Raw genomic sequence first — 10,958 nt, 5'->3', positions numbered from 1 at the left:
TTCAGGCACTCAAGCAGCAGCTACCTCTGCCTCGAGGGTCGGCTGCCTGCTGGAAGCATCCCTGCTGTCCCACGTCCCTCTGATGGCCATCTGGTACCCCTGGTACTCTTTCCACACTTGTTTGCACAGCCCTGTTCCCCTGGCACATTCGTTTTCGTGCTGGTGGCTGAGAACCGGCTCTGCTTTTCCAGGTCACTGCCCGGCTGCTGGATAAGGCAAGGAGGCAGAGGCTGTATTTAAAGCTTCCTCTGTGGTTCCCTTTTTTACTAAGGAAACATTTCCTTTGGAACCAACTCCTGGCCTGGGGCTTGGTAAATTAAGAAAAATTGTCTGCAAGCCCTTAAAATAGCAGCGGTTTATGAGCCTGGGTCTGGGCCAGGCTCCTGGGGCTGCTTCTCCCCGGCCGAGGGACAGGAACTCTGCCCTGCAGCTGGATGTCAAGGGGGGAGCAGCCACCTGGTCCTCCCTCCCTTCCGACAGTCCATGGTGGGCACGGGGAGCCGGAGCCCCCACCAGTGGCACTGGGGTCACCTTAATACAGGGCACAACACGTCACAGACCCCTCTGCCAGGGCCCCTGTGGAGGGGACTGAGACCCTGGGGACAAGGCATGTCCCTCAGCCACCTCCGTGCGTGTCACAGTGGGAAGCGCTCTCTGATGCTGGTCCTACCTGGCACAGGGGCGTTTGAGGGCAGCAGCTCAGCCCCTCCCCACTTGGCCTCGGGAACCTGAACGGGCAGAACACCCTCGGGGCGCCCAAGGGCTCCGCGGGGAAACACCGGCGGGTCCCGGGGGTCCCGGAGCCGGGCGGGGGCAGCGCTGGAATGGGCACGGCTCGGCACGGCCCCGCTCGGCTCGGCACGGCCCCGCTCGGCACAGCCCATCACGGCTCGGCACGGCCCCGCTCGGCACAGCCCATCACGGCTCGGCACGGCCCATCACGGCTCGGCACAGCCCATCACGGCTCGGCACAGCCCATCACGGCTCGGCACGGCCCCGCTCGGCACAGCCCATCACGGCTCGGCACGGCTCATCACGGCTCGGCACGGCCCATCACGGCTCGGCACAGCCCATCACGGCTCGGCACGGCCCATCACGGCTCGGCACAGCCCATCACGGCTCGGCACGGCCCCGCTCGGCTCGGCACGGCCCCGCTCGGCACAGCCCATCACGGCTCGGCACGGCCCATCACGGCTCGGCACGGCCCCGCTCGGCACAGCCCATCACGGCTCGGCACGGCCCATCACGGCTCGGCACAGCCCATCACGGCTCGGCACGGCCCATCACGGCTCGGCACGGCCCATCACGGCTCGGCACGGCCCATCACGGCTCGGCACGGCCCCGCGTTCCCGCTCCGCCCTCGGCAGGCGGCCCCGGACGGGGCGGTGCCGGAGCCGCGGCGGGGCCGGGGACGGAGCTGGAGACGGGATCGGGAGTGGGACGGGGCAGCGGCGGAGAGAGGTGCGGGGTCTGGCGGAGCCGAGCGGGGCGGGGGGCACTGTTGGGGCTGCGGGGGACTGGGGTCTGTGCCGGAGGGGGGCGGCAGCTGGGGAGTGGGGATACTGGTGGGGTGGGGGGTATTGGTAAGGAGTGGGGTCAGAGCTGGGATCTGGGGGAACTGAGGTCTGGATTACTGCTTGTGATGGGGTCTAAGTTACTCGTGGAGTCTGGGGAAACAGCTTTGTGGTTACTGGTGGTGCTTGGAAGAACTGGGATCAGGTTTTACTGGTAGGGTTTGGAGGGACTGAGATCTGGGGTTACTAGTGGGATGTGGGGTTAGCAGTTCTGGTAAGGTGTAGGCTCAAAGGTGGGGTCTGGGATTACTGGGGTCTGGGGTCAGTGCAGGGCTGGGGTCCGGGCACTGCTGGGGGAATGGGGCGTAGGGTGGGTGGCCCAGCTGAGCTGAGTGGGGTGCAGCGGAACAGGGTGGGGTGGGTGCGCCTGGGATGGGGTGGGGGTCCCTGAGTGTGGTGAGGGATGGGTCAGCTGCACCTCAGTTACTGCAGGTTGTCATCCCTTGAGGGTGGCCTTGGGCTATGGATCCCAACTTGCCGTTGTCTCCCAGGCAGTGTCTGACCTGGGATGAAAGCCTGGGGGCTGCTGCCCCATCCCGCATCCCTCCCCACAGCCTGCACCCCAGCAGTGTCCTCATGCACAGCCATGCTCATGGAGTGGCCGCTCTGTGTTTTCTTCAGAAAAAGGAAAAAAGTTTCCTTTGCTTACTGCTGAGCTCATTCTTAAACATTTATGTTAGGGGGGCTTGAGTGGAGGGGAAATAATTGTGTAATGTCTTAGGAGCAGGGGAGCATTCCAAAAGCATGACTGCGTGGCCTTTTCCAGCACTAGCAGTCTGGCAGCCAAGTCTCCCAGTGGCCGCCAACCCCCCTAAACCCAGCCCCAGCCTCTCAACACCCCCCTGAGAACGGGGGTGTGATCCGTGGGTTGCATCTGCATGGGGTGGGCTGGGAGCAGGGCCCTGGCTGAGCCCCCCAAGCTATCATCCCTGGGAAAGTGTTCCAGTCAGGAAACTGGAGACAGGAGGTAGCGGTTTGTCTGGCTGTGTGTCATGGAGACCAGTTGGATTTTGTTTCTATTTTGCCAAGTGCTTTTTGTGTCCAAACAGTTTCGGTTTAAGTCCAGCTCCTCCTCCCCAGCTCAGGTAGAGACTGCATGAGATTTTGTGGACTTTCACTTAAATCCATGTTCCTGACAGCTACAGCTTCTCCAGGGAAACATATAAGTGGAAAATAAGCCAAGTCACTGTCTTCCAACAGGTTATCAGGAGCGTTTAACCAGGCTCACCTCCCAACTTGCCGTTTGCACTGGAGAGGCGTATTGACATGAAAAGTAAGGAATTGTATTAGCAAATATTGATTGGCGCTGGGGCAGTCAGGCGTTGCACAAGTACAGGCATCTGCTGAGACTGTGGCATGTTATTTGGAGCTTTCAGCAAGACACTTGCTCTGCCATGAGGCTGGGAAGGCTGTCACTACTGCAGGCGGTAAAATAAGAACATGGCATGATGTCCTTTGGAAAAGGAGGTAAGGGCAGGCAGCTTTTCCCACAAAGCTCAAACGCTTGTGGTTTGAGCTTTGTTTAGGCTTTCAAATTCTTCTGTTCCAAGTTCCTTTCTCTGTTTTGCTTGTGGATGTTTTTTGTGGGATTTAGCAATGAAAATGAGCCAGCCTGGACACTCTGATCTGGGTCTGGGTCTGGACAATTGCCCTTTGCTGCTGGAGTGTATGTTAAGCCCAGCCTGCCTAGTTGTGCCCAAGGAATATCTCAAAAAAAAATGGGTAGGGTCTAAACTTGAGCACTGGTTCAGCTCCTGTTTTGATGATCACTTGTTGTTTGGATATGGCAGGTCTGGAGGTCTGAGGAAGGTTTCAGGCAGCTCTGTCAGTGGTAAATACAGACATTTTCCTTGGCACCGGGTAGTTTCGGCAGCAGAGGCAGGCGGGATGGCAGGCGAGCCAGGAGGCTTGGAGCAGTGGGTGCTGGTGGTGCTGGTGTGGGTCAGCCCTGGGTGGCAGCGATGGCTGTTGGCCTGGGCAAGGGCTGGGGACTGGTCTGTGCTGCACAAACTGCACAGCTCAGCCAGCCCAGGGGCTGGATGAGCATGAAATTGCAGGTGCTGCTTTGCCAAAGCCAGTGCCACTTGGATGGTCTTGAGCTGCAATCTGCCCAGGAGCTCAAGCTCTGCCCTGCCCATTGCATTTCCCCTTAGCATCGCTGTTTACTTCCAGCCCTTTTTGGAATTTTTTTTCTACCTTTCAACCTTAATGATTCTATGCTTCTGTAGTAAGAGTCCCTCTGGTACTTGCAACAGTGGCCAAGACACTTGTCCTGTATTACCTTGGCCATGGTTTAGGTGTCTCAGCAAATGAAATTCCCCACAGTGGGCATTCCTGTGGGGTTTTAATTTGGAAGTCTACTTACATTATCATTGTACTAGTGAGTCCAAACTGCACAAACCGTTTCCGTAGTGGAACTGCCCCACAGCACTGGGGGTATCCCTGTGGGGGGTGTCCCTGCCAAGGGGCTGCTCCCAGCACAACTCTTTCCCCCCCAGCCCTGGCCAGACTTCAGAGCTGTGCCTCTGGCCAGGGCTGTGATCCCTGGTGTGACCGGTCTGACTGGGGTGGGGCCGTCAGCAGCACTTGGGAATTTCTGCTTTAGAACAAAACCCATCTGTTACCTCTAGGAACTTGAGTCCGACCAAGGAGGTTCATTGAAACATTTCTGTCCCTGGTTGGAGTCCTTCAAAGTGTTAACATCTTTCTCTGCAGTTCCTGAGTCTCCATAGCAGACACTGGATGATGGACACATCCTGCTGCCAGAGGAGTTCCCCATATCCTGCTCAGCAGGAACATTTTGAGGCACAAAGCTGGGAGAGACCAGTAACACAAGGGCTGCCCTGGAGCCTGGCTGATTTTATGGTGATGGCTTTAGAATAGTTGCTTGGAAAGTAGAACAGAGCAATTTGGGGTCATGTTGCAGCTTTTTGGGGAGCTGAAGGAGATGCCTGCTCAGGACTCGGCTGGTGCTGGCAGTGGTGGCACAGACTAAACCCACAGTCATCTCTGTGTGGGCCCAGCGTGCCCGCAGCAGCAGGTACAGGGATGGGCATGGGAGTCCTGTGGGGTTTGGCAGTGGGAAATGCTGGCACATGGTTGCTGCTCCCTTTTTTTATCTCCATGGATGAGCAGGAGGCATCTCCAGTGGGATCACGTGAGTGCTGCTCACACCCGAGAGCTGCCAGTTTGGATTGCCAGTGTGGGCTGGACAGCTTTGGCTGTAATTTGGGGTGGTTGGCACTTGGCAGAGTTTAAGATCTCAATTTCCATGTCTGTTGTTGATGACTGTGTGCTTTTAATCATTTGGCCTGATGGCAGTTGTAGTAAAGCTGTCCTCAGATTATCATAGAATCCCAAAATGGTTTGGGTTGGAAGGGACCTTAAAGCTGATCTTGTTCCACCCCCTGCCCTGGGCAGGAGCCTCTTCCACTGTCCCAGGCTGCTCCAGGCCGTGTCCAGCCTGGCCTTGGACACTTCCAGGGATGAGGCAGTCACAGCTTCTCTAGGCAGCTTGTGCCAGGGCCTCACCATCCTCTCAGGGAACAATTTCTTCTGGAAGGGGCTCTAAGGTCTCCACAGAGCCTTCTCTTCTCCAGGCTGAACACCCCCAGCTCTCCCAGGCTGGCTCTAGAGCAGAGGGGCTCCAGCTCCATGGCCTCACTCCAGTGGCTCTGTTCTCCCTGTGTTGGGCCCCAGGGCTGGAGGCAGCTCTTCAGGTGGGGTCTCATCTCAGCAGGGAAGAGGGGCAGAATTCCCCCCTCCTGTGCTGCTCATGCTGTGGGATCAGCCCAGCACGGGGGCATTTCTGGGCTGCCAGTGGACACTGCTGTGTCGTGTTGAGCTTCTCATCCACCGGCACCCCCAAGTCCTTCTCCTCAGGACTGCTTTCAAGTCATTCTTCTGCATTTGTACTTGGGATTGCCCTGTTTGTCTTCATGAAATGGTCTTCATGTTTTCCACTCTTTTTATCTGCTCATAATCTGGCAACAGTGCAAAGACCTTTGCATCAGACTCCTCATCCCACAGACTGGCCTTATCCTGCTGAGCAACAGAGCATCCCCTGGCAAAGAAGCTCACCGCTGCTGGAACAGAGAGCTGCTGGCATCTGCTCTTGATGCTGTGCCAGCTGCTGGGTCCAGGGCACGGATGGGGGCACCCAGCTGACCCCTGAGGCTCACAGCTCTTCCAGCCTCCTTGCCCTGCTCGCCTTTGCACACCAGCTCTGGATTAGTAATGGGCTATTTCTGGATGGCTCTCCTGAGTAATGGAATGAATTGTGCTGAGATTTTGGGTGGGGACAGTGCCTCTGCCCTCTGAGTCACCACTCGGCATCACGCCGGGCTTGGGAGCTGCTGGGGCCCAGAGCCGTCCCGGGTCAGGGAGGATGTTGGAGGCCGTGGGAAGGAGCTCTGGGTGCGGTGACTGTGCTCAGTTTGGGGCGTCTGCCATGCCCCTTGCGGGGCAGTGTATGGGCAGAGCAGCATTTGGGCAGGAGCAGTGCCACTCTGGTTGGTTTTGGTTTCAATCCAGTGTCTGCAGACTGGGCACAGGGAGATCCTGGTGTCCGTCTGGGAGCGGTGTTTGTGTCCTTGGGCATCTGCTGCTCCTTACGCTGCAGATGTTGTCGTCTGCGTGGTGGTGTGAGTTAGATTTGGCACGGCCCAAACTGCCTTTCCTCTTGGAGATACGGAGCCACAAAGCGGTATATCATGTTTTGCTGTGGGCAAAGAAGCTCTGTGTCCAAGTAAACCGTTTTTTTTTCTCCCTGAGTTCTCCTTTTTCTGTGCTGTGGACATGCTGCTGGAGAGAGGACGAGCCTTTGGTCAGACAAGAAGGATGGTTTGCAACAAGGGTTGGACTTGTGCATCTTGGAGATCTTTTCCAGCTTTAGTGATCCTGTGATTCCAAGGGTGATGCATTTCTGTGTCAGGGGTGTGCTGTCCTCGAGAGCTTTCTCTCCTCAAGTGGGCAGGAGTCAGCAGATTCTTCCAGCCCTTGTATCTGCCTCCATGACACAAACTCTGTGTCTCCTTGGCTGAGCTCCTGGCCAGCTGCCCCTGTGTGGAACTTTGGGTGTGCCTGGCCCAGCTGGGAGGAGCAGCAGGGCATGAGGAATAGGGACAGGAGCTAAAAAGTTTCCCCGGTCCCTAAAAGGGACCCTTTGGAGCACCTTTTTTCTTTCTTTCTCCAACTTCAGTGTTGCACAAATGTGCTCACATTCCTGTAGACATGCTGCTCCACTAGGATGTGTGCCTGACACCAAGGCTCCCAGCTGAGGAATGTCAGATCCTCCCGGATGCAGCCGTTGATTCTCACTCTTCTCACCTTACAGGTGCCAGCTTTCTATTTTTATTGACAGCTCCAGAGCACTCGGTAGCCATGAACCATTCCTGCCTCAGCTTGTGAGCCAAAATGCTAGGAATCTACAAAGATCCATGGCTACAGCAGGGTCTGGTCTGGGGATGGGTGAAAACTCTCTCTCTTTTGCCCAAACCATTGGGCAGTTTGAATTGTGAAGCTGGTGTGGTTCCCCAGGGTTTGTGTGGGGTGACCTGCCAGGCATGTCGATGAGACAAGTAGCTCTGCAGCCCGCCTTTGGAATGCGAGTCAGCCATTCAGGCTCATTTCTTAATCCTTCACTTGCAGCTAATTATGATGCAGCCAGACTCCTGTTTTACCCTTCTCCTCCCTTTTCTGTTGGCACAGGGTGAGATCGCCGGGGCAGGGACAGATGCCTTTGTTAAGGCTCGGTATCAGTGCCCTGGTTAAAGGCCAGGCTTGTGATATTCTGGCCTTCCCAGGGTGATCCCAGTGATCCTGGAGTGATCTCAGCATGATCCACTCCTACAGCTTGCACTCAATGCGTCAGCATTGATGTGTGTGTGTCCTTCCCACAGGGTTATTTCCTGGGAACCTTCCCCAGGCTCCTAGCATGAATGGCTCCTTCCCATCCTCCTGCCTGGGCAGAGGGTTTGGAGAGGGACAGGCCTGAGGGGGGAAGCATGGAACATCCCTGCCTTCAGGAGAGGTTTCCTGGTCACCTGTAATTTCCCCCAGAGCAGTGTGAATTTTCAGGGATTAAACCCTGACATGTCAGCCTGCCATCATCCCTGCCAGGATCTCTGCAGGGACAGGGAGCTGGTGATGTGCTGAAGGCATGTAAGGAGTGGGTCAGGCTCTGGACTGGGAATCTGGAGATGGAAAAAGATTTTGGTCACAAGGTTGGGATGGGATGTGATCCCACTAGGGCTGATTTTCTCATGTCTCATTCAGATGCTGTGCCAGGCGTTTTGTGGCATTGTCCTGGCTGGTTCCCAGGCTCGGCTGTAAACCTCTTTTGAAACGGAGGGATGCAAAGGCATAGTTTTCCTTGCAGAACTGCATCCTTTTTCCTTGGGGCAGAAAGTCGCCTGCTTTGTCATGGGGTTTCAGCTCTGTTTGCTGAGTGATGACTGGCAGCTTCTCCCACCACCAGGGCCAGCGTCGGCTCTCTTGGTTCCATGGCAAAGGCTCCTTTGTCAGATGGGCTGGGATGGGGCCAGCCTGGTGCCAGGTGCCAGGCACACAGGTCCTGTTTGCCCAGACCTGCAAGAGCTTGGCTTAGTGTGTTCCAGCTCCTGATCAGATTATTTGGGGGCTGGTGAGCGTGCCGGGGTGAAACTTGGAGCACAGTTTCTGCCCTGAAGAATTTATAATTTAAAATAAACCCAGCATGTGTGTGGAACTCCGAGGTTGTCTAAAATCCTGGTTACCTGGGTGGTGACTCAGCAAAGCCAAGGGAGGGTTGGATGTCTGGGGAAGGCAGAGTGGTTTATCGCCTCGCATAAGGTCCCTGCGTGCAGCCACCAGCACTGACCACGTCTGGGATGGTTCTCCCAGCCACAGCAGCAGTGCTGGGTATAAATGGTTCTAGTCAGGCCAGTTCTTGTGATGCCCATGAGCTGATGTGTGCGGGAGCTGGAGGGGTGTCTGGCAGAAGGTTGGGGGAGCATGTGTCCTGTCACTGGCTACTCACAGTGGGATGTGCCCAGCTGCTTGTGTCTGGTATCTCCCAGGCTGTCGTGCACAGGAATTTGGGGGGCCAGGAGCATGAACTGCCCATGCTGCTCTGTCCTGCTCAACTGCTCCTGTCCCCACAGCGATGGCGGCCATCAGGAAGAAGCTGGTGATTGTGGGAGATGGTGCCTGCGGAAAGACGTGTCTGCTGATTGTGTTCAGCAAAGACCAGTTCCCCGAGGTCTACGTGCCCACTGTGTTCGAGAACTACATTGCTGACATTGAGGTGGATGGGAAGCAGGTAAGGGCCATTGCCATTTCCATGCCCTTGCTCCGTGGTCCCGTGCTGGCAGTGCCACCGCCCAGTGCTGTTGCTAGGATTGGTCTGTGTGCTCGGATGCACCTGCACAGAGGAGCCCCATGGCTCCAGCATTTCTGGGTCACCCTGAACCTGCCCCAGTTTGAGGAAGAGCACAGCTATACCTGAGGAAGATCAATCTGTCACTCCTGGCCTGCAGAGCCACTGAGGCATGTCCCTGTCCTCTCTCAGGTGGAGCTGGCCCTGTGGGACACAGCAGGACAGGAGGACTATGACAGGCTGCGACCCCTCTCATACCCGGACACAGACGTAATCCTCATGTGCTTTTCCATCGACAGCCCGGATAGCCTTGGTAGGGACCGGGGATTGAGGGGGGACCTGGGTGCTGCTACTGAACCCCCTGGGGTCTGGGAAGCCCCCATGCTGCCCCTCGAGGATGCCAGAGCTTTCCCTTCATCCCCTGATTTTGTGTGCACTTCAGGGAAATGCTGGGAACTTGCTGACTGGGTGGAGGTGATGGGAGAGGAGGATGCTGTGGGGAGAGTTCTCCCTGCTCCAACGGGAAAAGCTTGGGGCTGGTTTCTGTGAGGAGGCTGTGGGGCAGCAGCCCCTCAGCTCACAGGATTCCATGTGTGCTTGTTGAAGAGAACATCCCTGAGAAGTGGACACCAGAGGTGAAGCACTTCTGCCCCAATGTGCCCATCATCCTGGTGGGGAACAAGAAGGACCTGCGGAACGATGAGCACACACGGCGGGAGCTGGCCAAGATGAAGCAGGTGGGGACAGTCCTGGGTCCCCCAGCCAGCAACCCGCCTCTGCCCATACCAGATCCTGCTGGAAGGGCTGGATGCCCCAAGGGCAGCTGCTGTTGTGTTCTGGCAATGTTTCCAAACCCTGTTTTTACTGCTCTGTAGGAGCCGGTGAAGCCAGAGGAGGGGAGGGACATGGCCAACAGGATCAATGCCTTTGGCTACCTTGAGTGCTCGGCCAAGACGAAGGAGGGGGTGCGGGAGGTGTTCGAGATGGCCACCCGCGCTGGCCTGCAGGTCCGGAAGAACAAGAAGCGCAGAGGCTGCCCGCTGCTGTGAGCGGCCCCAGCTGGCACCTGCACTGGCACCTGGCTGCCCTGCCGGGGAGGGAATGCTGGCAGACAGCCCAGGCAGGACCTCATGGTGCCACTACCTGCCCTGAACCCTTTGCACCAGAGCTGCCGCCCGTGCTCGCGGGGTGTCCCTGCGACATTCTGGGGCCATGAGGGGCCAGTGCCTTCAGCGCCTGCTGCTCTGCATGGGCCGGGTGTTTGTGTTGCTCCCCATGTCACCCCGTTCTGTACTGAGCTCCCTGGTTTTGCCTTTCCCATGGGAATTGCTGCAGTGTTCACTCTCCTTCCCAAGCTCTGGGCAGGTGCCACAGAAGCAGGAGGTGCCGGTCACAGCTCACGTGTGGGGTGTGCCAGGCCCTCGGTGTGCTCTGCCTGCTCTCCTTGGCCGTGCAGGCAGCACACACCAGTGTTACAGACTTGCCTGGGCAGCTTTAGCCTCTCTGTGAGCAGAGCTGGGCTCAGCTGCTGCCAGGAGCTCTCCTCCCGGGACGTGTGCCCAGCTCTGCCGGTATCGCTGCCGCTAAGTCTGCCTCGGTCACCGACTTGGCAGCAGCAACCGAACTGCGTAATTGGGAGAATAAATGCAAACCAGTATTTTAGTAATTGTAACTTTGCCTGTGTGTTCTTCTGGCTCTCTTTCATGCCCCTCGCTGCTCCAGGCTCCTGCCTGGGGATCGGGACCTTGTGCTGCAGGGTGGGGACTTGCCTGGCCCCCAGCCCCTCTTGCTTCAGCTGCTGGTGGAGGATCAGGGCTCAGTACCCTGTGCTTGCTGAAGAGCCAGGAAGCACCTTATGTGGGAAGGGCCAGGCAGGAGCTTCCCAGCTGTACCCAGTCCCTGGGTGATGGGCACTGCTGTCACTGCTGGAGCCATGCTGCCTCTGGAGCAGGTGGGGACAGGGCTGCAGTGAGCCTGATGCTGCTCTGGAAGCCCTGTCTGTGGTAGCAAGGCCCATCCAGGACCCA

General features: G+C 57.3%; 1 protein-coding gene across 3 annotated transcripts; it reads left to right on the top strand.

The window, feature by feature from the left end:
• Window positions 1-1,389: 1,389 nt before the first annotated feature.
• RHOC (ras homolog family member C) lies at window positions 1,390-10,607 on the top strand. Of its 3 annotated transcripts, XM_082296367.1 has the most exons (6): window positions 1,390-1,461; window positions 2,775-2,847; window positions 8,717-8,874; window positions 9,124-9,244; window positions 9,538-9,668; window positions 9,807-10,607. In XM_082296367.1, the coding sequence occupies exons 2-6, from the start codon at window positions 2,841-2,843 to the stop codon at window positions 9,978-9,980; spliced, it is 591 nt and encodes a 196-aa protein (XP_082152493.1). In that variant the 5' UTR covers window positions 1,390-1,461; window positions 2,775-2,840; the 3' UTR covers window positions 9,981-10,607. The 3 variants fall into 3 exon arrangements, with proteins under 3 accessions (XP_082152493.1, XP_082152494.1, XP_082152492.1); XM_082296368.1 differs by lacking the exon at window positions 2,775-2,847 and having other exon boundaries at window positions 1,397-1,461; XM_082296366.1 differs by lacking the exons at window positions 1,390-1,461; window positions 2,775-2,847 and adding an exon at window positions 2,966-3,041.
• Window positions 10,608-10,958: the final 351 nt, after the last annotated feature.

This window comes from Coloeus monedula (assembly GCF_965178545.1).
Source record: "Coloeus monedula genome assembly, chromosome: 23".
NCBI classification, from domain to species: domain Eukaryota; kingdom Metazoa; phylum Chordata; class Aves; order Passeriformes; family Corvidae; genus Coloeus; species Coloeus monedula.
Note: the sequence above shows the minus strand (reverse complement) of the source record. Positions and strands in the feature narration are given on the sequence as shown.

Bases quoted from the DNA above. Each gene is read 5' to 3' on its own strand.
- RHOC (XM_082296366.1), top strand. From the start codon at position 3,020: ATGATGTCCTTTGGAAAAGGAG. The intron at 8,875-9,123 runs GTAAGGGCCATT...GTCCTCTCTCAG, and splicing joins TTGAGGTGGATGGGAAGCAG to GTGGAGCTGGCCCTGTGGGA. The intron at 9,669-9,806 runs GTGGGGACAGTC...ACTGCTCTGTAG, and splicing joins AGCTGGCCAAGATGAAGCAG to GAGCCGGTGAAGCCAGAGGA.